The sequence below is a fragment of the Uranotaenia lowii genome, chromosome 2 (assembly GCF_029784155.1).
Source record: "Uranotaenia lowii strain MFRU-FL chromosome 2, ASM2978415v1, whole genome shotgun sequence".
NCBI classification, from domain to species: Eukaryota; Metazoa; Arthropoda; class Insecta; order Diptera; family Culicidae; genus Uranotaenia; species Uranotaenia lowii.
The window spans coordinates 61,850,809-61,877,386 of record NC_073692.1 but is presented as its reverse complement, the minus strand read 5'-3'; the positions used below and the strand labels follow the sequence as shown (position 1 = coordinate 61,877,386).

Here is a 26,578-nt window from a genome sequence, read left to right as displayed (position 1 = left end):
AATATTGGTGCTCTTTTTTAACTCGAACAAGGACGAAATTTTTCCTCTATTCGTCGCTTTACCTACTTTTAGTTATGAGAATTTGATTGTATAAACAGAAACTTGATTTTGACTCCGTTAAATTAAACGTTCGAGCCGTTCCAAATAATTGAGATTCATAAAAAAAGGACGAAATTTGTTATAAATATGTATTGTTATCGTAATTTATAAGTCAGCAAATGAAATGAAATTCATTTTGTTTTGATATTCAGGTTTTCTCATAAGTCAACAGCTCTCAAAATTTGAGCGTAAAACACGTGGTCTTGTGGGCATTCTGGCCCAATTTCGATATGATTGATTTTAACCAAAATTTGTTTGAAGTTAGTAAAATACAATAAAATATTTAAAGTCTTCCCAAAGTCCATACGAGTGGCAAACAATAAACTGTAGTTTCATCCGATTGCGCAAGGCTGATTTACTATAAAACCTTATATGTAACCAATGAAAAATTACAAGTTTCACGCTAATTCCATTTATTCTTCTGTTTATAAGAACTAAATCAATATTTGTAAGCTTTTTATCAAATAAATGATGAAAAAGCTTAATAATGAAGAAAAACATCATTCCCCTATTTCATATGTTTCATCTTATCCAGTTGATCTTTCTATTTGTAAATCCTTTTCCATAATGTTATGTTGATTTAGTTTTAAAAATTTTGCAACTTGATCTCAAAATGATTTTTAAGTAACGTTGCATTGATTTCAAATGTTTCCTTTTAATGGGATTTCTGTCATCAAATAATCAAAAACTAAATCAGATTAGTAATAATTTTATTCAAAATAAAATTTATTGTCTTCTCACTGTAAGTACGCACTGGGGATAATCGTCGCCTAGCGATCCATGATGATTGAAGGGGATGGGTTCCGTATAATTGTGATATGAACTTAGAAAAATCACAAAAACAGTCTCCCAAAAACTAAGTCATGTACTGTCGTCCTGTGCAAGATCCTCTGACCGATAGGGCTCTCAGCCGATCTAAGAACGGACATGATAGGTGGTCACCTTGCCGTTGTCATTGACCGAAGTAGCCGCTTCACGGTGGGTTTGACCGTTGATGTTCGATGACGATGAGAAACTGGACACTCCGACGAAACCTACAATAGAAAAAATATGTTGTTACAAATCAAAATAATTTTGGAAAAAATCATATCAGAAATTTTTTAGCAATTCAATAAATGGATTTTTGAAACCATTTGATGATTGTTGTGATTTTGATGAAACTAAACTTGTGAAACAAATAACAACATAACGTGAAAAACAAATCATCGTCTATCTGATTCACAGTTTTTTATCGAAAATGGTGTACAATCAATCAAGTTATTACTTTCTCAAACAATGATCACATACCTGGTCCTCCTTGTTGAGATCCACCAAAACGGGTATCAATGTTTGGCGATCCCTAAAAAAGTAAAAAAAAAAATATATATAAGAAAGGAAATCCCCAAAAAAGACAAACAAAAACACAAAAACACAAAAACAAACCGGATTCTCTGGATAGATTTGCGCAGTTTGGTGGAAACCCCCTGGGCCATAGGAAGCCGATGATCCAGCAAATCCGTACTGACCTCCATTCGGAGCACCACCGGCGAAGTGCTGCTGCTGTCCCTGAGCTCCTTGGGTTCCTGCGGCCGCTGCGAATGCCTGTTGCTGCTGCCGGAAGCTATTGAAGAGGGCGTTCTGGTGGTTTAGCTGCTGCTGATACAAACTGATTACGATTATCATCAACGCGGCATCGTGTCGTGGTTGGCGTCATTCAATACACGATTGTGGTGGAGATCATGGAAGAAGGAAAAGCATTCGAAACGATATAAATGTCGGTTATTAATTTACTTTGCTAAACACACAAGTCCTGCATGCAGTCATCAATCGAACGTGAAAGATTGGTGATGGAGCAGTTTCAGATTACGGGAGATGAATTAATGTGGTTTCCCCACGAGACGGATGACGGATGTTGTGAACGAGCGTCATTGTTTGGAAACAGAGGAATTATTTACAGTCTAGTCTGGTTCTTAGTATTTTGGTGATGGTGTCGTTAGAGATAATTATCAGACAGATATAAACATATAATGGAAAGGAACCAAACGAGAACAAACTGGAACTCGAAGTTTAAAAAAAAAGAAAATTCTCAAAAACTATTTGTACCATCATTGTTACAATAATATATTTAGAAAGTTCAATAAGTATGCTATAAAGCTAATATCAAACAAAATAAAATATATCAAAAACCCTTAGATGACATAATGGTGTAATAACAGAAACATCAATCGGACTTGAGCTAAGCCCTTGGTAGATTTTTAAATCTACGAGGTTTTCTCACACCAATAGCCAAAAGCATGACTTTTATTTAATACAATTATTTGCCCCTAAATATCTTTTAAGGAACCGCACTGCGTTATCGTTATATCGTATATCTATTTTGGTAAGGTTGTCAGAATTTTTTAGGCATCTTTACGGGCCGGATAAATCCTGGCATTTTTATCTAAAAACCTGGTTGACCAAAAATCCGGGCAATATCCGGGCAAATCTGTTGAACACCCAGAAATTACTCCACAAAAATCAAGAAAAAAACTTGACATATTTTTTTCATTAAAATTCATCAGTTTATTTAATATTGTAATTTAGGCTTTAAAAATCTTTCAAGATTATTTTTATAAAAATTTCTCTGAAAATTTCAATTTGAACGCATAAATAAAAAAAAAATGGATCATAATTGTATATTTTTTGTTTGATTTGGCAAATAAAGTGAATAAATTTGGGCAAAATCTGGGCTGTTTTCAATTAAATCCGGGCAACCGGACCGGATTTTCCCCAAATTTTGTATTAAATTGCCGGGCAAACCCGGATAAAACCGGGCAATCTGGCAACCTTATATTTGGGTAATAGTAGAAACACTTCGGATATACTTCATAACACAAACGGGTTTAACACAAAAAGAAAGTCAGGGCATAACGTCATAACTGGCAACGAACCTGTTGATCGTTTGACTTCTATCTGTAACAAACCGACCCCACAACTAAGGTGTATCCCTAAACCACAAGCCTGTCGAGACACCTCTAATAAACACTTGGGAAAAGAGCTGCTCAACAAACCAAAATGCAAAACTACGAGAAGTCCCATCGCACACTTTTTCAGTTATGTTATTAATCAGTTTTTCACCCTTATATGTACTTTGTCAAATCTGCTTAAGCTACCCAAACTTCATCCTTCCCTTTCAATTTCTGCTACTTTCTTGCCCAATATTTCTCTTTTGAAGGAAACTGAGGGAAATTTCGAAATTAACAAAACTTAGTTATTTATGTGCCACTTGAAAAAGTTTTAACTGAAATTTTTGCTGGCAAAATCTAAAAAACAAAGCAAAATCATCATAAGATTGAACTTCAACTATAATCAGTTAGTTATGATAATAGGTTGCGAAATATATGTACATACAAGAGAACTTTTTAAAGTTAAAAAAAAACAGTGAAAACCAAAGCTTTGATTTTGAAAATTGTTGTTTTTTTCACAGGAGCTGAGTCTTGGCAAATCATTGTACCCAGCCTGAAACCGATATGTAGTCAATGGATTGTGAACCCGATCTATACAAGAATCAATCAATTAAACTCAAGACATGTGATTTTATCTGATCACAATCCCTCACGTCCGAATCTGATAAACCTTTAGGACACGGGTGGCCACAATTTACATCAAAACTCTTATTTTGGAACTTTCAGACTGCAAAAATTGAATATCTTATGAAAATTTCGCATCATGGATCCACCTGTAGGCTCTTTATGTAATTCGAAAGAAAAAATGTTTGCATGAAATCGGGGATCTTCAAAAGTCAAAATCAATATTGCCTGCAGCCCATAAAGTTTTTTAATCCTCAAGATTCCTCAAAAGGCTACAGGCGGAATTTCGCATCGTGAAATTAAATTTCTGCTGTCCGATAGCTTCAAAGTAAAACCATTTTGTTTAAATGCTTGGCCATCCATGCTTTAGGAGGTCCTTGACTTCACCATTGGACTCACTATTTTGAATCCGTTACAGTTCGTCTTTATGGAGTACAGAGTTTGTGCTCGTTTTTCCTTGCGTTTAGGTCATTCAAATTTTGCAAGATAACGGAAGGAGGGAGATGAAAGGTTTAGGAGGGAAAATTGAGGGTTCGATAAGATATCGAACACGGCTAGGCAGTCTCTTAATGGTGGTCTTCAGTGCAGCAGAATTCGAAGCGTTTCTTATTCGAACTAAAAGGGAAGTTGAGCATGATTAAATGTTTTGAGAAAGGATCAGGTGAGAAAACGAATCATTTCTGGCCCCTTAGCATGTTTGGGGAATTAAAACAATAGGGGAGGATTAATGGGAATACTAGTCGTCTTGTGTATTTTCTGAAAGCGTGTTATTTTATATGCTGCAAAAGTCAGATCGAAACATGAACCCGTTGATAAACTGGAAGCGTGGGATTATTTTTTTTTTGATATTTTTAAAGTTAATGGAGACTTGCTCCGTTTATAAAGAAGACTTGATCCTGCGATCAGGGTGCCCTAAGCTTTAGCAAAAATCATGCAAAATCTAAAGAAACAAGTTCCATTGATTTTTTAGGCAACAATAGTTTTTATTTTAAAAGTTTCATACAAAACATTTTTTTAAGTTTGTCTACTACCCTTTTTCATTGCATACTTTAAGGCGAAATTTTCTAATTTTTAGATAAAAGCACTTTTTTTAATTTTTTTTATCAGGATATTATTTAATAAATATAAGTCATTGGATAAATTTTAATAATTTAGTACTTGACAATGATCAACATCCATTCAGAAGAAAAACATTTTTTTTATGGACTCGATGGATCAAGTGATCCCATAATATACATTTTTAAAAAATTTTCCTAAAAATAATTGAGAGTTAACTATTGCTTTGAAAATATGGCTTTCAGAAATTCATATTATACTCTAACGATTGACATATTGGAATGAGTATTTTTATTATAATTTTATAGTGTGGAAAACATTTTCAAGTGATAAGAAAAGATAATCAAGTCACATTTTGTTAGCTTTTTCAAACAAAGTGCAATAACTCAAAAAATAAATTAAATAAAAACTTTTGAGATAAAAAGATTATTTTGTTTCATTTGGCATTTTTTTCTAGAACATTCAATTTATGTAAGACATTCCAGTTTTGAGATATAGCTGAAAAATCAATATCGGCCTGCCTCAGCTAGAGGATCGAAATCAGTCTCAGCCCGGGAATAGCTCGATAGCCTAGAGACAATCATTTCGGGCTTGCTAGTCTCATACCTTTATCCACCCACCACGATTTACCACAACCTGTACGATCTGTCGAAATCTGACACCAAATTTGGGCCAGATCGGCTCAACGAGCCTGAAGTTTGTATGGGATTTGAGACATTTTGTTCTGGATAAACATGAAAAACCAGTTTTTCATCAATAAATTTAGAACCCTACGGTCAATTTCTTTTGAATACGTGTTTTCTTAAAGCCCAAATTATGGCAAATATTTCATCCGAAGACTGCATTTCGATAAGAGTTAAGATAAAATTTTTATTCAGCTTCAAAATGGGCTAACTTGTTTAAAGGTGGTATTCATCTCTGGTAATGAGGCGTTAATATGTTTGACCGCCCCGACTCATTAACATTGATGAATGCCACCCTTAAAAAAGTTAGCTCATTTTGAAGCCTTCACATATTTTTCTTAACTCTTATCGAAATGCAGTCTTTGGATGAAGGGCTTGTGATATTTGGCAAGTCTCTGTTGCCTCCTGAGCCGAAACCCGCGAGTTCGAGCCCAAGAGTAAACATTGAACACAGTTGCACCGGATAATTTTTTCAATAACGATCCGCCAACTGCAACGTTGATAAAGTTGATAAACTCGAGGGGGCTTTTCCCTGCTCAAAAAAAAAAACGACTATAATCCAAACAAAAAAAACAAAGAAGAACTGGAGAAACTGGTTTTTAATGTTTCTCCAGAAGAAAATGTTTCAAAATCCCATACATACTTCAGGCTAGTTGAGCGACCCCTTCCCGTCATCCGATCTGGCCCAAATTAGCATGAGATGTTGCACTTGGTCTAGGATCAATTTTAGCCTGCAGCGCATAACATTTCACAGGTTTTGAATTCCCCATACAAATTTCTGGCAGTCTAACTGACACACATACACAAGTAAGTTCTGTAAGGTAAGAGAAAAAAAAACATCTGGAAGTATAATTAAGCATTGTCAAATTATTAAAAGGAACTCCGGTTTGTCCATTAGATCCAGGAGCTGACCTTGAGCTCTCCCTTATCGCACGCTCGAGTTCAGCCAATCAAAAGAAGGCTTTGTGTGCCCACCCTCCACTGAGTCTCCAGAGCAACGACCAGGGACTCGAGGGTTTAGGCTTGATCCCTTCAGGATTAGTGTGTGCGTGAGAACGCAATCCATCTAGAATTATAGATGTATGTAGAAGATATTGGAAGCTAGAAAGGCTAAAAAAGCTGAAATAAGTGATATCCGACCAACCTACCAAAGGAAAGTGGTTTTAGTACAGACGCTATCGTGCTACATCAGGAAATGAGAATCTAAGATCGGCAAACAAGGATACAAATTCACAAAGCTAGTGGGATATGATAGAGGAACTTAGGAGAGAATCTTCACAGTCAGATCACGGCCAGACATAGACTACATATCAAAGTAAAATGACTTCTTTTTTGAGAGATATTTAAGAAGAATCTCGTGGTTCCTAAGGGATGAAGCGACACTGGAATGACTCTCAATCTGCTTATTTTACCCAGGGATTGCATTATTTAAGGGTATATTGGGTATGTTGGAAAATGAAGGCAATATGAGCAGCTATGAAAATTATTTTAAATTAAAATTCTTTTTCCAAGCACATTAGCGCCGATATGGTATGGCGAATAGGCTGACGCGAGTCTGGTTTTTGTATGCCAGGTGTACCGCGTTCCATTCCCGGTGTAGGCAAGAAAACTTTTGGGTTCGAATCCCATACGTTGCCGACAAGTAAGATGTGTTTCCTCTGATAACCGGCTACTTATGTAATAAGAATGTTCAATAAGTTGCCAGATGGCCAGGTATATACACAGATGCCAGAATACCTGTAAGTAAACTAACCCTCCTGATTGACTGCATGTGAGCACATACTTAGGCAGAAACTGCGGTGAATCCGTGCACCCATGGTGGATAATCAACATACATACATACAAATTATTTGTCCTAGCACATCAGCTGCATTCAAATCGTCATCCGGAAAAAGAATTTGATTATAAATGTTTTTCCACTCGAGTTGAGTTGAGTTTCACTGAAATATCATACCTATACCGATTGTCATAAGTTTGCTTTATCGTAGGCCACATTTGATGTATTTAAATAGAAGTAGCCTAGACAAGCAGAATATGGTGGCTGATTACCGCGCCATTAAGCTGTATATCAAGAAAATGGAGCTGCTAATACTAATTGACGGTTAAACGTGGATTAAAGCGCATTCCAAGAAGGCCTGGGATATTTCATTAGATGTTCCAGAAAAGATCCAGTAGAATTTTTTTTATAGATGTTTTACGCAGTACTTAATGTGGCAGACTATCATAGGGTGCACCAGATTTACTAAGCCGTACTTAACTATCGGTACAATTAATTTTTGCAGAAACATTTACCGCTTTTCCTCCGATTTTACGAACTTGAATCAGTAGTTTAGTTACATCTGGCAACGTACTATTACATTGAATTGGTGGTACTAAAACGGTTCGTTACTAAAGAAGTTGTGTTTGTGACTAAATGCAAATTGAACAAGCTGTGGTCTTCAAAACGAGAAGCTTTCGAAGAAATTATGTGAGAAAAACGAAAAGCATACTCAAAAACCACTTGATAGTAGATAAATAATGGCGTTATTCGCACGTGTAAACGTTACACGCCCAACTAAATTTACTCAAAATACTTGCACTGATTTCTACTGGAAGTGAAATAAATATGAAAACGAGCCGGTAAAATCATCCCTAAACAAAGTTTAGAAAGAATTTTCGCGTCAATCAAACCATTTTGAAAAGCGCTGACATATTTGAAAATCGATGGGAAATTGTAGTCGGCAGAGTTCCCAAAACAAATTTAGAGTAAGCAGAAAGTGGTCGTTACCTAACAATAAAATGCGCCTCAAAGTACCAAACGAAGTAGGGTAGGTGTTCCTAATATGGCATGTGTACCTAATGTTAACATACCGTTCGATTTTGACTGTTTGTGGCGTTTTTTCCACTTATCAAAATTATAAAAAATATGATAATGTAAAGAATCATTTGAACTTTCATTTTACAGGAAAAATAGTTTTCTAACTCACGGGATTAATAGTAAAATTAGGATTGTTTCAAAGTGTGTCCAAATTGAATGGAGTTGTTAGCAAATTTCTAAAAAAAACACCTATTCAGAAATGGAAGATAAAAGCTGAATTTGTGAACCGAGTTTTTTGAAATTTTTTGTCGGATTGTTTTTTATCATGATTTTAGTAATTAGTATGTTAGAACCATGGTTTTTTCGTGTAAAAACTAAAAAAAGCTTATGTCCACAATTAGGAACACTGTTTTCAATGTGTTCCTAATTATGGACATAGTCAAAGTTTTCCAAACTATATCAAAGTCATAGAATGCATTTGAAATAAATTTGATTGATTGAATTGTGTTTTAACTTAATTTTCAACGATCTGTTTAAATAAACTGTTTTGAGTTAAGAAAACATGATTTTTTTTTTGCTTAAGTGTATCTCAAAGCTAAAAATGTTGAGAAAATCTTTTTGCCAGGTTTTAAAGAACGCACCCTACGTGACAGAAAAGGAAACCATCAAGTTACAGAGAGTTTCTCAACAAGAACAAAGTCGAAAGGAAAAATTGAAAAAAAAATCTAAATAAAATACGTTGTATACTGCCACATGGGGCATCATGCAATACTTTTCAACTTCAATGACTTCTTAAACCCTAATGTCCACAGATAATCATACCGCTTGTACATCAAAAGTTTTAAGGTTAAAGTGACATCTAATTAACGTAGTCAGAAAAATAATTGGTTTCCCCAATTATTTTTAAATGTACAAAACATACGATTTTCACCCTACTAAGAAAAAGGGGTAAGTTGCAAAAACCTTGGTTTTCAATGAAAAATCAAATGAGAAAGTGTGAAAAGTTATAGTTTTTAATTAATTTGTGATTTCTTTACGCATAAACCATGATCTGCAGTTATTTTTGATTATGTTCAAATTAAATTTGATACTTATTTTTTCGGTCAAGGATTTTTTTTTAAAAAAGAAAGCCTAAGGGTGCTGTATACAGTAAGGGATAAAAACTACTATAAAAAAATTAAAACCATATTCAATTATATGGAAACAAGATTTAAACTTTGAATCATTGATTTGCATGTCGATGCATTTTAGCGCAAACTGGTAACTGAAATTTGAAAATATTTATTCAAAAAATTAAATGATTGTCCGAAAAATATTTATACACCAACAGTGTTGATATAGGATAATAAAATCAATATAAAGTTTTTAAATGATATTTTTAAACCAATCCGTCATACTGTGTAAAGTATTTTACGGCATCAAAAAATGTAAAAATTTCGATTTTTCAAATTCTCTATGAGAATGAAAGATTTCAAAAAACTATCTCACAGTGTGAGAAATATGGCATCATCGTCTTGTTATCATAAAATGTTAATTTTATTATACTAAAATAAAAGTTAAATAAGTGTTGTGGTATACAAATGTTGCATCTAACCATGCTGTTGCATGATGCTCTGTTTGACTGTATCTTATTTGTATCCAATACAATGAATTTCCTTCTTTTTGAAATATAACAAATGTATCCATTGGAAAAGGTAAAGTTTGAATTTTAATAAGCTCAGCATCTACTACTTTCTTCAAAACTATCGTGAAGGAATATTATGTAGGATGTAAATAGTCCTATTTATCTATTCATATTCCAAAAACGTTGTAAAATTTATAAAAAGGTGAGTTTTGAGATTTTTCTCATTAAAGTATTAAAAAAACAGACCCATATGAATAATCAGGAACAAATAGTGTAATATTGGGTACGCGGATACATTTTTCCTCATGTGTTAACATTAGGAACACCCCTATGTTAACATTAGGAACAATTATTGCCAAATTAGGAACATCGACACACTTTATAAAACATGATATTTCTCGTAAATATAGGCTTGAAATGAGTATTTCAAGCCATAACAGAGTTCAGAAAAGAATTTGGAACTTAGCTACCAAAAAATTGTAAATCTAAGAATTAAAGATTCGGCCTACTAATATCAATGCTAAAAACCTCTGACATAATATAGCGAAATTAGGCGCATTTACCCTAGCATCATGTGGCCATTTGGAGGAGTCGAAAACAATATTTTCGTTCACGACATAGCGTCGTATTCCTTGGACGGAATCGTCATCTTGGCGATAATAATCGCTATACTGTTGTACCATTGGCGTAGGAACGACAAAAGAATACAACACTTGGAGCTGAGCCAGAGGCGATCGCGCCTGGACAACACGAGCGCTGCTATGTATGATCATCTCAACATGACCACCATCCAGGTTCTGATGGCACAAAAGAAAATGCATATTTTGTGCTGATGCACCCGAGAAGCCGCACTCGGAAGCCAAAGAAAGTTTAGAACAAAATATATATTCCAAAAAATTTAGTCTAGTTTTTGGCACTCAACAGGATGGTTCGTTTTTAACTGAAGAACCTATCACCGCCCTCCTATCCGGTTGTGTTTCATAAGATATAGTGTGATTAATCCCTCGTTAAACACGTTTGAAAAGATGTGATAAAAATGATTTGTGAGTTTCGATAAGATTAATGGTCTGTTTCGATGGTTGTATGAGGACTAATTTTACATACGAGAAGTGAAAAATTATCTTATTGTTAGTAAATTTTTTGTTGCGCTGTATTTAAACATAAAAAAAAAGTTGAAACCTCAACATAACTCCTGAATATCTTTTTCAATGCAGCCAGGCGACCCCGATTCTTAAAAGAAAATTCTTTATGATTAGACATTCTGTGCTTTTTTTTTTTAATTTCAAGCCCCGATATTTAAGGTCGTAAAATTTTCTGAACTAAACTAGCACATGCAATCATTACTGAAATTACTTGTGGAAGCTGTTGTAAAAATCTTGCAAGTTAGTTTGGACTGTGTACGGTGCCGGATACGGATGCTGCAACTGTTGCTGCTGCTGTGAAGAAGTTGCCGGAAGTTGATAGTGGTACGCGTACGATCCGGAGGCTGCGGTCGCAAAAGATCCTCCCGTCGCGTGAGCCTGCGTAGCTGAACTGAACGCTATTAGTCGGTTTCGTGTCATCGGCTGTAAATTTTATACGCTCTTTGTGTCAAATATTTTTATGTCTCATGAAAACCCTATGAAACGCTTTGAAAGATTTATGATGATTGGCGAAAAACGTCTGCATCAACTGCAACCTTGAACTTCTCTAATCAGGATGAGACTAAAAATAAACCATCCGAATGCACTCATCTTAAGTTTTTTCTTTCTGTTTGTCGAATGGCGAGAGAAAAAAAAAGCAAATAAAATCAGCTAATGTCAGCGATTTTCATAGCAGTGCTGAAGCTAATCTTCTATACAGAAACAGGTTCCCGAGTAGTTATTTCAAATTATTACAGACACTATAAAAGGATGAAGCAATAAAATTTCACCAATGCTTAGGAAGAATACCAAAAACCGAAACAGCGAGTTTAAAGCAAAAGTTAAGAGAAAGCAAGAGAAGGGATGAAAGTTGATCCACGAATAGCACAAATCCTACCACCACCAGCTTTAATTTAGAAAAAGAGGAACACAGCGCATTACTTTGCGAAATTGTTCTGCAGCCCCTGGAAGAAACCGTTGAAATCGAAAGCATTCGGGAAGGCCGGAACCGGCTGGTAGGGAGCGAATCCGGGCGTAAAAGCTCCGGCTCCGGTTCCAACTCCAGCTGCCGCACCCACTACCCCATTGGGGCCAGCGAAGTTCTGGGCGAAGCCCCCGTTGAAACCTGTATTGGTGTAGGGGTACTTGTCAGCATAGGAATCGGCGTTGATCTGATTATACAGACCGTTCGAGGACGTACCGGCGTACTGGCTGCTGGCGTAGCCTGGAAGAGAGAAATTAATAAAATGAAAATTAGAAAGAATCCTTTTTATAGATAAGTTTCAAATTTACCGGCGCTAGCTCCAGCTACGAGCACTGATAGTAACACAAATTTTAACATGTTTACCTGTGAAAAGAAAATAAATTATTTTAATGTGTTTTTTCTAACAAGTCAGAAATTAAAAAAAAATGATATGGGATGAATCATCCGCAAGGATGAATATCCCGGAAAAAGAAAACAACAACAATTAAAAATTATGACAATTTTTATTGATTGTTGACAAAAATACATTCACATATCTATAAACGTTAATTTCCAAAAGATTGATTTAAAAACTTCACCTTTGAAAATGTCGATCCATCGTAATCGACGACCGCCTCCAAAAAACTTTATGCTTATATAAAACAAACTTTATGTGTCACAAAAACAGAAAATGACAGTTCACAATTTTTCCACCTTCAAAAACGTCTCAGCTGACTCAAAATCAAGTCGCAACTGAGCTTCAACACCGGTTTCATTCATTTGTGGTGGCTGGTCAATAAAAAAAAGAACATACACTTCCACATTTTCAAAAGCAGATGATGTCATCGTTTTTGTGGTAAGATGTTTTCATCCATTATAGCCTGGCTAAATCGTCATCCTTCTTCATTGTGGCTTGTACTAATTAAATTTGTTGTTATTACCGGTTCCATTCGAAACAAACGACAACCATAAGAATGAGACTTTAGGGTAATGGTACCATCTTCAGGTTGGTAACACTAGTTTACAAAATTTAAAAAAAAAATCGTGAACTTGATTAACTGACGAACATTTATAATGTAAAATCGGGCGCTGAATCCGGAAATGAAATTCAAAAAAATCTCAGTAGAACCGTTTTTGAGTTATGCTCCAAATATGAAATTTCGGAAAAATTAAAAAAGTTCTTGTACTAAGATAAAAATATCTCGGACGGCGTAACAGTAATTTGAAATCCCTTTTTTGAATATTGAAGGTGAATAATTTTCTATCGATCATCTGAACACTGTTTTTGCGTTTGACCAACAGTATTGTTGATATTAGTGACTTTATGAGAAAAAAAATTATAAAAAACGCATTTTTTTGGAGAAAATTTTGCTTCAACGAAAGTTTTAGACTCGATGGTAGCATTTAAAAAATCTGATTTTCTTTTGCGCTTAAATGTCAATTTAAAACAAAGATTTCAAGTGGTTATTTATCAAAATCGGTTGAAAATTGAAGAAGTTATGGCTACTTTACCATAACTGAATTTTTTGTAGTTTTTCATAATTTAACGAACCGCAGTACACTTATCACGGTATGGGAAGAATGAAACATGATAAATCTCTCTCGCTTCAAGTCAAAATTATTTGTTAGCTTACCAGAAGGTCACATGCCAAGTTTCAGGAAGATCTGACCATTGGGAGGGGTTGCTCAAGTCTCAAACGTTAATAAAATTTTTAGGTATTTTGCCCGGAAGGAACAAAAAATACTGGTTTTTCATCAATAACTTTTTTCATCACTAGCCGATTGTTTTTTATGGTTGATTTTCTTAAAGCCTAAGTTGAGACAAATATTTCACCCGAAAACTGCAACACGATTGGACTTGAAGTAAAAAAGTTATTGCAGTTCAAAGGCCGCAAATTTTGTCCAACACGCAATGAGTACTTTTTACGCATTGCGTTTTATACGAGAATTTTCGACCAAAATACAATCTTTGAACCGCAATAACTTTTGTGTTTCAAATCCAATCGAGTTACAGTCTTCGGGTGAAATATTTGTCTCAACTTAGACTTTAAGAAAATCAACCATAAAAAACAATCGGCTAGTGATGAAAAAAGTTATTGATGAAAAACCAGTATTTTTCGTTCCTTCCGGGCAAAATACCTCAAAATTTTATTAACGTTTGAGACTTAAGCAACCCCTCCCAATGGTCAGATCTTCCTGAAACTTGGCATGTGACCTTCTGGTAAGCTAACAAATAATTTTGACTTGAAGCGAGAGAGATTTATCATGTTTCATTCTTCCCATACCGTGATAAGTGTACTGCGGTTCGTTAAATTAGGAAAAACTACAAAAAATTCAGTTATGGTAAAGTAGCCATAACTTCTTCAATTTTCAACCGATTTTGATAAATAACCACTTGAAATCTTTGTTTTAAATTGACATTTAAGCGCAAAAGAAAATCAGATTTTTTAAATGCTACCATCGAGTCTAAAACTTTCGTTGAAGCAAAATTTTCTCCAAAAAATGCGTTTTTTATAATTTTTCTTCTCATAAGGTCACTAATATCAACAATACTGTTGGTCAAACGCAAAAACAGTGTTCAGATGATCGATAGAAAATTTATTCACCTTCAATATTCAAAAAAGGGATTTCAAATTACTGTTATGCCGTCCGAGATATTTTAATCTTAGTACAAGAACTTTTTTAATTTTTCCGAAATTTCATATTTGGAGCATAACTCAAAAACGGTTCTACTGAGATTTTTTTGAATTTTATTTTCGGATTCAGCGCCCGATTTCACATTAAAAATGACCTTCAGTTTACTGAGTTCAAAAATGCTGTAAACTAGTGTAATTACTTGAAAAGTGTAAGGTGTATTTTTAATAAGAATAAACGTCACAAATCAAACTTGTTTCAGAAGAATCCAAAATTAATCATCACTCGCTGACCTTCGAATTGATTATCGGTAACGGTGTGATTAACATCAATTAACACCAGTCAAAAGTGATACACATGTGGCGGCACATTCAAAAGCTTTATTATAACAGTCAGAGCCATGCTGAACTTTTGATGGTGATAGAATAGAATAAAATATAAATGCCTTCAGTTTGACCATGAATAAGAAGGTGACTAATCCAAAATTTTCCACCTGAGACATTGTCCAGAAACCAATTGGTCTTGTTTATATGTTTAAAAACCAAAGCTTTTTTTACAACTGCCCTCCCTGTTAGAGCAAGTTCACTTGTGTTGGGAAACAGTGATAGAAATTTTGACACTTGTAGCACATTTTGAAAACTTCACCATGCAAAACATTTTCAAGATCTGCGGCCTTCAAGTTTTTTTTTCAACACGTGTTCTTTTTTCGCATGCTGTGATGCAAAAATAGCTCGATTTTTATCACACATGGCTGAAATTGAATCAGTGTTGTAGTAAAATAATAAAATTTTTAAAATTTGCTACTAGTGTCAAAGTTTTTACCACTTTTTCCCAACACGAATTGGCTCTTAGAGAAGGCCATGATTTTTCATAAAACAGAAAACATCTCAAAAATCCAAAAATTTTAAGCCCGATTGCATGATGCCTAACACAAAGTACCGAAGAAGTGTTTTTATTACTTTTGCCTTGTATTATGCCGAGGTTCAAATTTTGCTAACGAGGTTTTTAATCCGAGACACAGCAAACTTCAAGGATCAAGTCAATCTGTGAAGTAACGGATGTTTTTTAAATACAGTAAATGGAAGCTGGATAGTAGATGGCCACGTTCTGCACGCATTGTAAAAGTTCAATCATTTATCAAAAATCATATATTCATTCTATTTAATCTGCTATTTTAGGAGAGAGGCATTTTACAAACATTTTAGAAAAACACTTTTTTATTCCACTTTCTAATCATTAAGAAACCTTGTATGAATTTTTTTTTTTATTTTAGTTGGTAAATTCATAAAATTTCTTTTTGTTCAAAGCGTACCATCCAAAAAATGCATTGATTAGATATTTTGTCTAGGCAGTCATTTCGTCAAACGGCCGGAGGCGCATTAAGGAACACTTTTTCCTATGTGTTTCAGATTAAGAATTCAGTTTTGTTTGCTTAAAAATGTTTAAGAATCACGTCTTCTGAATCAAGTAATCTTATGAGTCATGACTTTATTCTGAGGATTGCAACACTCTAGACAGATACTTTTGGGTACGATCAATGTAAATCAAGATTCCATGTGGTAAAATCGTTCATATTCTTTCACTTCCATACTTCCAACAACAAAATTTTCACTAGGATTCAGAGGTGATCTGGGTGTTAAAGCACCATATCTTTCATCTCTTTTTTTCATTTCTTCACTACCTTTTGATTACTAGGACGTGGCCGGAGTCGTTGTAGATGTTCAAAGAGAGAGCATCAATTTTGTGCAACGAGAATGAGCTGCTATTCCCAATCACCATTCTTTTGACTGTTTACATACTTGATCCAATTTTTGACGGTCGCCATAGAAGAAAAAAGGGTACCGGGTTCAGTATTTAAACGTACTATGATTTTACTTTACAATTTCTCTACAAAAAAGTGGATGAACGAATCAATCGATAATGCTTTTTTCGTTCTTTATGAACTCTGCAGTAATTAAAATTAATTATTTCTTATGCGGTGGCAATGCATAATAATTTAATAGAAGAAATTATTTAAGCAAGGGAATTAAGGAAAATGGGGTAGAATTTATAATTTAAAAAATAGTATAAGGACTGTATCTGAAAAAATGCAACCCTTTTTTTGTTGACACACATGGCCGAAAGTAAAATCCAAAAATACTTATATGCAAAAGTATATCTAACAAACCAAAATCCAAAAACATTCAGATTTTTGAAAAATTTAAATTTTGAGTTTTTGGTCAGGTTTGTAGTAAAATACTCTTGTGTGCGACCTTTTTAAGATTCTCACTGAAGTAATTACCCCAGCAACCATAAGTTTGAATACAACTTTTGGAACGAACTCATAAGTTCACATAGAGCTGTAAAAAAGATCCGTGAAACTTTTCTGCTGCTAAACAAACTTTAAAGTTGACAAAGAGTTCATAAACATTGCTAAATAACTTCCAACTAGCTTCAAAAAAAACTTTTATAAGCAGTAAAAAAAATCGAAGAAAATACTTTTTTGCTCCCGCATATGGCTTGAAGTTCTCTCAAAGTCCGCTTTATTTGATTCAAATTAATCAATCATATTTGTACTAAACTCACTTTTAAATGACATGTTCTTACCAAGCCTCGAACTCGAACTCACCGCTTCAAAATCGAGCTACATACTTGCTGCTCTACATGAACACCATGAGTAGACAAGGGTTTTACTTGATGTGATGATTTTCTTCAAAACGACTTTCCGGTTCTTAATTTCTACTTCATTCCCACTTTCAAGTTGATAAAAAATTCTTCCGGAACTGAATGTACACTTCACATTGTCGTTTCCTAAGTAACGTTGTGTTTGTTCATGCAAACACGGGCTGAAGTTTGTAAACTAGCCCAAAATGCTCATCGTGTCCCGATCAATGGTGCTCAGTTCGCCCCGAGTCAACAAGCTAATGTTAAAACGCGTTTTAAAATTGATTACCTATAGTGAAAAATTAAAAATTTTAATGTTGGTGAAAATTGAGGAACTATTGTATGAAAGCTTCCCTTTTCCTTCCCCTCTTCTGATTGGAGAGTGGGAGGGGTCCCAGAACCTTAAAAAAAATTCTTTCTTGTACTCAAATATATTTCCATTACAAATTTGGTCTCATTTTTTCGATAAGTTCTCGAGGGATGCATAAAACTATATGGGAGACCCCCTCCTCCTTTGTATTTCCCAAACCAAATAGGGAGGAGTCCCAAATAATCATAGAGCCGTTTTTCGCACTCAAAAGACCACTCACGTCAAATTTGGTTCCATTTGCTTGATTGGTTCTCGAATTGTGCAAAAAATGTATGGGAGCCCTCTCCCTTTTCTATCTTCACAGTGGAAGTAGGGAGAGGTAACAAACCATCTTTAAAATATTATGTCTACCCACATACCTTCGCAAGCCAAATTTGGTTCCGTTTGCTTCATTATTTCAACATGTTTATTATTTTCAGTGAGACCCCTCCCTCCTTCCAGAGAGAGGGAAGAGGTCTCAAACTATAATAAGAGCCTTCTGATGTAAAACATAACATTAGTATTTAGGCCGAGTGGACTGTATTTTTTCCGGAGAAAGGAAACGCACTGGTTTCTAACTTAAAAGGGTTTTTATTTTCTCAATCACTCGATTTCCAATGGTTATTAGGAATTTATCACACTTCAAATTTGTAGGAATGATGTCTTAACAAGGTGGATATTTACTTAAATTCACGGATTTGTTCTTAAACGGATAATGTAATGCGCACGGAGTTTGAAAGATAACTAACTCGTCTCACTACGCAAACATCCTTTATAAGTGCATCGAATGTTCTGGAAGGAACGGGAACACGAAGGTAAGAAAAAATCAGATTGTTTTGGAACCTTCGAACAATCGATTATGAATAATTCCAGAACATTCAAAAGCACGTGGAAGAACTTCTGGAACATTCTAGAGTCATTACTTGTGGAATATACGGGCTTGAGATATAGCTCAGTTGGCAAGTCTGTTGCCTCCTGAGCCGATGTCCACGAGTTCGAGCCCAAGAGTAAACATCGAACACAGTTGTACCGGATAGTTTTTCAATAACGATCCGCCAACTGCAACGTTGATAAAGTCGCGAATGCCATAAAGATGGTAAAACGACTATAATCGAAACAAAAAAAAAACTTGTGGAATATTCTGGAAACACTAAATTCTTCAAGCTGAAGACCAATCGGCTAGAACAATTAGCTTTAATTTTATTTAATGGGCTCAATAATATTAATTTTAAACAGTAATAAAATGCATAATTCTCTCGTGAACTTTCATTTCGTCGTATGAAACAAAATGTAACAAACAGTTTTATTACGAGAAAATATCAGACATGAACTAGTTTCATCTTTTTTTCCATTTAGAATATTTATAGCCTGGCTGGACAACGTATACAATATGTGAAATACTAATTTTAAAGTTGCTTTGATAACTTTTGTAGCAGTTTTCTGTGAATTCTTGAGATGTTTTATACGACATAATGAAAGCTCACAAGAGAATTACTGTTAGAAAGTAATATAATTGAGAAAAAAAAATTGAGATGCTTTTATTATGTTTTACATTAATTTCGATTTATAAAAAATTAAAACTAAAAAGTTGGTACCATTTTTTTTTTATTTTGCCAAAAACGAACGGTTTAGCACGGATGTTGCCAAAATCGAATGTTGTCAAAATCGAAAGGAGTCTGTATTTACTACGTCATATTTTTGATACTTAACACTTATATTTGGTGTATGTAAAAGTTATGTTTAGGTTGATAGATTGCCCAAAATTTGAGAAAAGTCCGGTTCGACTCGATTGCTCGAAATTCGTCAAAAAGCCCGGATAAGGCCCGGTTTTATTCACTTTGTTTGTCAAATTAAACAATAAAACTCTTATTGTGCTTTCTTCATGCGTCCAAAACGAATAGGTTTTAGCAAGTCTTTTAAAAATAATCATGACAAATTTTGATAATTTTTTTTTATAGTTTTTTTCTTGATTTTTGTTGAGTATATCCTGGGGTTTTGATCGAATTTTGCCAGAATTTACGTTGACAATTTTGAAATCAAAGGCCCGAGTATTGCCCGGTTTTAAGATGAAATAGCCCGGTTTTCTCTGGCCCGGATAGCTGCTGAAAAAAATCTGACAACCTCAAGTTATATTGATCCAGCAAATGCTAATAATAAAGTACTCGCTCGTTAATCGGACGCATTGTTATCGGGCACGCTCAGAGCTGAATCTAAAGCCCATTTTACAGAATATTCGGACGTTTTGTTGAAATACTTCCAAAAATTTAAGTTTTTTTCATACTCTACCAATCTGGCTCTTTCCTGATTTTTTTTCCAGGAATTTATCACACCGTGGTATTCTTCCCTCAAACTCTTTCCTGATTATTTATTAATGTTTTTATGTGCTCGGCTAAAATATTAGCCAAAACTGTTATTTTCGTATATTTGTTGTCAAATGTTTCTAGCTCTTAAAACTCATTGGATCTAGTTTTTCGCACTATTTTTTACACAACCTTTAATTATACATCCCAAGTAACAATTTTAGCTTTATTATGGTCAGCAAAATTTCATTTGGATTATAGCATTAATCTTCATATAAAGCTAAAGCGCAATCTATAACATCACCTGGACTCTAATAAAGCCAAAATCAGGCTATTTGGCCCTACCCTAGAAACGTCTTCAAGACATATCATTGTAGGTCAACAATGTTGGTCACCAAAGCTTTTATAAAGCAATATTAAACATGTCAGCAATTTTGGTTTTTTTTTCGATTCTGTGCGTTCTCGGAGTTTTTTTTTATTTTTTTTTCCAGCAACCATAATGGTGGGCTAAACTAGAAGAAGTCGAATTTCACTATCGGACGTCATTTCGAAATCCAAAATGGCGGCTTCCACTGAACTTAAAAATGCTGTTAGTCACTGAAAATCTCATGAAACTCCCACAATATGGGTATAAGTTGAAAAGGATCAACGAGTAGAATACACATTCCGATATCAGGCTTCATCTTAAAATCCAAATCTGGCTTCCACTGAACATTATAATGGTTGAAATCACTGAAAGTCACTTGAAATTTCCACAATATGGTCATTCGGTAAAATGGCTTAATCAGTTTAAGAGGAATTGCTCTATTAGACGCCATCTTGAAAAATATGGGTATTGGGTGAAAGGACCAAACACAGTAAACGAAAATTACCGAGTTCGGTAATTTTGTTTAGTTTCATTCGATATTCAATTAATTATAGCATTTTTAAAGTTTATCTAAAGCCGCCATCCTGGATTTCAAGATGCCGTCAGATAGCGAAATTCGACTTCTACCGGTTGATCTCTTTCAACTTATACCCACCCATATTGTAAGGGTTTTATGCGATTTTCAGTCATATACAGTATTTTCAAGTTGAGTGGAAGCCGCCATCTTGGAATTTAAGATGGCGACGGACAACGAAATTCGACTTCTACTATGTATCATTTTCACCTTATTACCATATTGTGAAGGTTTCATGATATTTTCAGTAATTTACAGCTTTGAAAATAAAAGCGGAAGCCACCATCTTGGATTAATGACGGCGTCAAGCAACAAATTTTTTCCTACTATTTTGGCCCTTTCACTCAATACTCATATTGTGAAGATATTCATACCACTTCCGGTGATTTCAAGTTTTCAGAGATTTTTATATATATATATATATATATTTTTTTTTATTTCAACTCAAAACCAACCTACATAACTTATCAAAAATGTGTAAAAATGAGATTTCCAATTCAAATATGTACTATCTAACCTGAGCGTGTCCTGTTTTGACATCTTGATCGAGAACTGTCACTAAGTTTTATGGCGGTTTAATAATCATCCACTGAGTGCTATTATAGAACATGCAAAAGAAAGCTTGAAGCAAACTTCTAAGTTTGTGTTTTATTAAAGTTTAAAAAGAGCACTCATAACTCTTTTAAAATAACTAAAACAGTATGTTTAATAAAAGTTTTATTAGCGTTTTTAAAACCATCTGAAAACATATGGTCAAAACAAAAATATAAGCATTTTTCATGACCATAATTAAACCGTCATAAAACGAGCTGCACAAAAAATGCCATAATTAAACCATAATAAAACTTCCTAATGCTAGTTGGCTTGATCTGTGTTACTTGGGATCAAAAATTGTGATGGAAAAAATGGGGTTTTGGGGTTTGGTGTTGACCAAAAAAATGTTTCTGAAGAGATTACCCTAATCAGACGTTTTCGATAGTCGGACGCAACCTTCGGTCCCAAGAGCGTCCGTTTAATGAGCGAGTACTGTATTTTCAATTATTCATGAAAGAAAACTGTTCGTTTTGGAATCGAACCGTGACTAAACCGAGAGGGATGTTTTCTTTGATTTATTTAGTTTGACGATAAGGTAAACCTTTCAACACCGAGCCGAATCGCCCCACTTTCTGGTTTGCAAAAAAGTCTGATAAAACCGGGAGTAGAAGTGTTACCTACAAAATTAAACAAGCAATGTGTAGTACAAGAAATGGTAATGCTTATTGTATATTTCATTTTCTAAAAAAAATAAGACTTCTGGTGAGAGCTAAATAGCGCATGGAGATCACTACCACAACATCGTCGTTTGGTATTAAAAGGGTTCAGTGTTTTTCAACTTAATTTTGTTAATTTGAAATATTTATCGACAGTATGGTTAGTGTTTAAAAATTGTTTTTCTATGATATCAGTCAAGTAGATGATTTAGGAAACAATTATTATCACATCATCAGGCGTTTTGGGTTTTATATAACCTTTCAAAGAATACCGCTAAATTCCTTGATAAAGGTGATGTAGAAAACTAAACGTTGGAAAGCCTGTTTAATTTTACATACTTATCGAAAAATTGATTATAATTGAGAAAGTTTTAAGTTTTTCAAATTAAAGACTGATAGAAGAATTAGAAGAAAGTGATAGGAGTTGAAAATGATCGATTATACTAGTTTATCAAGTTTAGTTTTTTTTAACTAAGTAAACTTTTTTATTTGTTTCGATTATAGTCGTTTTACCAACTTCATGGCATTCTCGACTTTATCAACGGTGCAGTTGACGGATCGTTATTGAAAAACTCACCCGGTACAATTGTGTTCGCTCTTGGGCTCGAACTCGCGAAATCGGCTCAGGAGACAACAGACTTGCCAACTGCGCTATATCACAAGCCCCAACTAAGTAAACTGAAGATCAGTTTTAATGTGAAATCGGCCGCTGAATCCGAAAATGAAATTTAAAAAAAATCTCAGTAGAACAGTTTTTATGTTAGGCTTTAAATATGAAGTTTTGGAAAAATTTAAAAAAAATACATGTATTCTGATTCAAATATCTCGGAATGCATAACACTGAATTGAAATCTTTTTTTTTTTTTTTGAATTAATTTCTATCGATCATCTGAACTTAATTTTTGCGTATGATCAACAGTACGGTTGATATTAGTGAATTTATGATAGAAAAATGATAAAAAAGCATTTATTCAGAGAAAATTTTGAGAAAATTCTAATGAGATTTTTATGAATTTAATTTTGGGATACAGCGCCCTATCTGACATATAAAAAATTAGATCGATCAATAAACTTCACGATTTTTTTTAAATTATGAAAATTAGTGTTATCATTTTTTGTGAATCATTCCATCCATAGTCCAAAAGCAAACACTTCTTCAAAAAGCTTCAGCCAGGGAAAAAAACGTGTGTATTTATCCCTTGTTTTGATTTCCGTTTATGTAGTTCCTCTTGATATTAAAAATGTAAATTCGTTACTAAGCTTCCTCGAACCATTGCATAAAATTGCTAATTTTACACAAATCTCCCTTGGGTCAACCGAAACATATCCGGAATACAAAGAACGTTGTATAACGCTATTTGCTGAATCCAAACCGGTCTTTCTTGATGAGTCTTCCGAAGATCTGCTCTGCTCTGCCAACAACAATCTGACAGCAAAGGAAGGTAAATATATGACTAACCAAGCGATTCGAATGTTATCAAACTACTAGGTGGGTATAAGTCGATGCACAATCAAAAGTTTCTTGCTTCCTTATTAAAATTTATGTCTGCATACATGTGCCACTGCCAAATGTGTTAATTGGCATCAGCCTCAGAGTTTTCGGTGATCGGCGTCATTCGGCTTGAAATCCGGGTATTTCCAACTTTGGCACAGTTTGGTGAAAGAAAACCCAACCTTTGGTCAACAAGACGCTTCACTTTAAACTCCGGGCACGATCAAGAAACTTGTTCCACTCAAAGAAGTTCGCGGAGAGGGCCACAAAAAGATAAAAACTAAAGTAGAAAAAAAAAACAACCCAGTCCACTGATTTCAACTGTGCAGTCTCAGGTGCTGGGACATTCAAATGTGTGCCAAACTCAGGCGCCATTTTCACCCTCCCATTGTTTCACATTTCCACTTCCGTTCCCAAGAGATGAAATATAGCCAAGAGTATGAAAAACAACTTTGTACATTACCGCAAATCAACGGACACAAATCACTTGCACGATACTCAATCACAGAATGACGATTGATTGACTTTTTTGAGATAGGGCTGATAGATCACAGTCCGTTTGCAAAGTTTTTTATTTTGTTTCTCACACTCACGCGGAGGGATCTTTTCAAACATATGCTCTCGGCAAAGGTCTTTCGCACACTGACTGACTGATCGAGCAAAAGAGGAGTTCAAGTTCACGGACTTGCTAACGATTGGTTGTTTGGAAATCCGACCGGAAAAATGGGCAACTGGCAGGGGGAGGAGAACACTGAAAGAGAATCAGATTCGACTTACTTCTGGCAACAAAATAGCAAGAAAAATAAACTTCACTTTAGGATGATCACTCGATCGAGATCGACACTACAATGAGCTGGAGAGGTGAAATGGATGGAAGTTATATACAGCTTAAAGATAAATACCCAAAGGTGAGAACGTTGGCTGAATTTCATTGAAACATTTCCAACTAGACAGAATTTAACAAAAATAAATTACAAATTATCATATACTTTGAATTGGTTAAGTTCACTTAAAACAGTCAATGAAACAAAAAGACTTTCTCATTGATATTGTTCCATCATAGAAAGATGATCCAAAAAGCTTCGATCATCCTTATGTCGGTTGAATGACACGGATAAGTCAGTATCTACTCACTTGCTCCTACCCACCTTGCTTCATTCAGCTTTGTTGAAGGAAGTGCTGTTTCTCTTCTACTAAATTGAGAGGGAGAAAGCGTTGGTACCATTTTGCAAAAGCTAGTTGGAGTATAGCTTTTATGAGAAACTTTTAGTGCCGGTCTGTGTTATTTCGAATGGTACCTTTCTATAGAAATTTGTTTGCGCTGTTTAAATATTTTTTAACAAATTTATATGAGATCCTTGGTATAAATGTGAGGTGGTATATGGGTATGGTATAAAGGTATAACAGCTGGTTTCGAGACAAAAGCACTTGAACTTAGTTGTGTCTCAATAAACTCCATAGATAATTTAGGAACTTTTTTAACTAATAAAAACAAATGACTTGTTCAACTTGAATTCACCGTATTTATTATAATCAGGAATGTTACTGTCAGAATGTCATTTGACATTTTTCCAAAGCCTAGAGCGACATTCATCGGTATGAAAACGATCATGTCCTTTTTGGATTTTGTGAATTTCATCGCTAAGAATTCCCTCGAGAAAATGTCCCAAATGACATTTGGGATGAATGTCACAACTTCGAGATTGTGATAGTCATAGGAAAAAATGTTAAGCCGGGCGTGTTTTGAATGTCACAGAATCATAATCGTAACATTCATAGGAATCTCAATAAAATGTTATTATAATGAATGTCACGACAGTTAGAAGGATTCCTTGCTAGTTTCATTGGTTTCATTCAAGAGAATTTTAGAAGTGAGACTTTGCCCATGTGTAGTGGACAATCTGACCGGTTCCGGAACCGAAAAATCAAATTTATCAGATTTAAACTTGCGACACATGAATAAAAAGCTCTTGATCTGTACATGATGAGATTTGATAGGAAAAGTGGTTCGGGAACTAAGGTGAAAAGTCAAATCAAAGTTCTGGCAACTTTTTCTAGGCAAACGCCATCCACACACCACGTGAAAAATTTTGATTGGGGTGGAGGTTTTCAAATTTTCCCGCTTTTAAACGGAGAGGGGGTAAGGATTTCAGTCATGTACACGTGGACATACTCGTACGGTAAATAAAAAGGATAACGATTTTGTTGAAATCCAAAAATCAATGCATTTTTTCTAAAATAACTTTTTTTTGTTTCGATTTTTGTCCTTTTACCATTTTTATGGCTCTAAAAAATAAATGAATTTAAAAAAACACACATTGAAAGTATGAAAGATTCATAGCAACACAAAGTGTATTTCCTCTAAATTTCAAGTCGAAATCAATGCTCTGGACTCAATTATTTCCTAAACACAAAAAATAGTTTGTTCAAGCCGTCAGAGTTCTATCAATTTCTAAATTTCCACACGCCATATAACTGGAACAAGAGCTGATAGACAAAATCTGGCAAATGATTCGAATTCAGGACGCCAAAATCTTCCAAATACACTCATAGGCATCAAAAGTTCGCTAGTTTAATGTCGCTGATGTAAAAAAGCATGTATTTTTTCGCATTATGAACAGATCAAGAGCAATTTTTTTCATGTGTCGCAAGTTTAAATCTGATTATTTTGAATTTTCGAAATCCGGAACCGGTCACATTGGCCGTGGCCAATGAACTCCATGACCGTCAAAATCATGACATTTTTGACAATTTAAAATCCAAAAATGTCACTCCGACAGTCAGAAGACCAACAGAATCTTCGACTGTTACAAGTCGAAAATATTATCGAGATGAATAATTCGATGACATTTTTCTGAGCGACTGTCATTGCAAAACTGAATAACATTTTCTCCAGTCCTTTAACACTTTTTTTTTAAATAAACAATTTGTTGAAAAAAAAAAACACTTTTTTTTTGGATGACCGTCAAATGTCAATGTTATGCGACTGTTACGATCCCGACTGTCTTTTGTATGACATTCGCATCGCTGATTCTAATCATTCATAAAAGAATCTGAGCACCCCTCTCCCATGGAAA

At 34.6% G+C, this 26,578-nt stretch overlaps 1 protein-coding gene across 7 annotated transcripts; it reads right to left on the bottom strand.

The window, feature by feature from the left end:
* Positions 1-792: 792 nt before the first annotated feature.
* On the bottom strand, positions 793-24,352 carry LOC129745454 (uncharacterized). 7 transcript variants are annotated; one of them, XM_055738555.1, is made up of 7 exons: positions 24,279-24,352; positions 12,222-12,276; positions 12,115-12,153; positions 11,871-12,054; positions 1,522-1,744; positions 1,387-1,438; positions 793-1,133 (listed from the first exon to the last, which is right to left on the bottom strand). In XM_055738555.1, exons 2-7 carry the CDS (start codon positions 12,268-12,270, stop codon positions 1,015-1,017), a joined length of 666 nt encoding a protein of 221 aa, XP_055594530.1. In that variant the 5' UTR covers positions 12,271-12,276; positions 24,279-24,352; the 3' UTR covers positions 793-1,014. The 7 variants fall into 7 exon arrangements, with proteins under 7 accessions (XP_055594530.1, XP_055594528.1, XP_055594529.1 ...); XM_055738553.1 differs by lacking the exon at positions 24,279-24,352 and adding an exon at positions 23,965-24,165; XM_055738554.1 differs by lacking the exon at positions 24,279-24,352 and adding an exon at positions 12,492-12,643.
* Positions 24,353-26,578: the final 2,226 nt, after the last annotated feature.

Coding starts and splice junctions, on each gene's coding strand:
- LOC129745454 (XM_055738550.1), bottom strand. CDS start 12,270: ATGTTAAAATTTGTGTTACTATCAGTGCTCGTAGCTGGAGCTAGCGCC. Junction 12,154..12,221: donor CGTAGCTGGAGCTAGCGCCG/GTAAATTTGAAA, acceptor TCTCTCTTCCAG/GCTACGCCAGCAGCCAGTAC. Junction 1,745..11,870: donor CTGCAGAACAATTTCGCAAA/GTAATGCGCTGT, acceptor AATCGTAATCAG/TTTGTATCAGCAGCAGCTAA.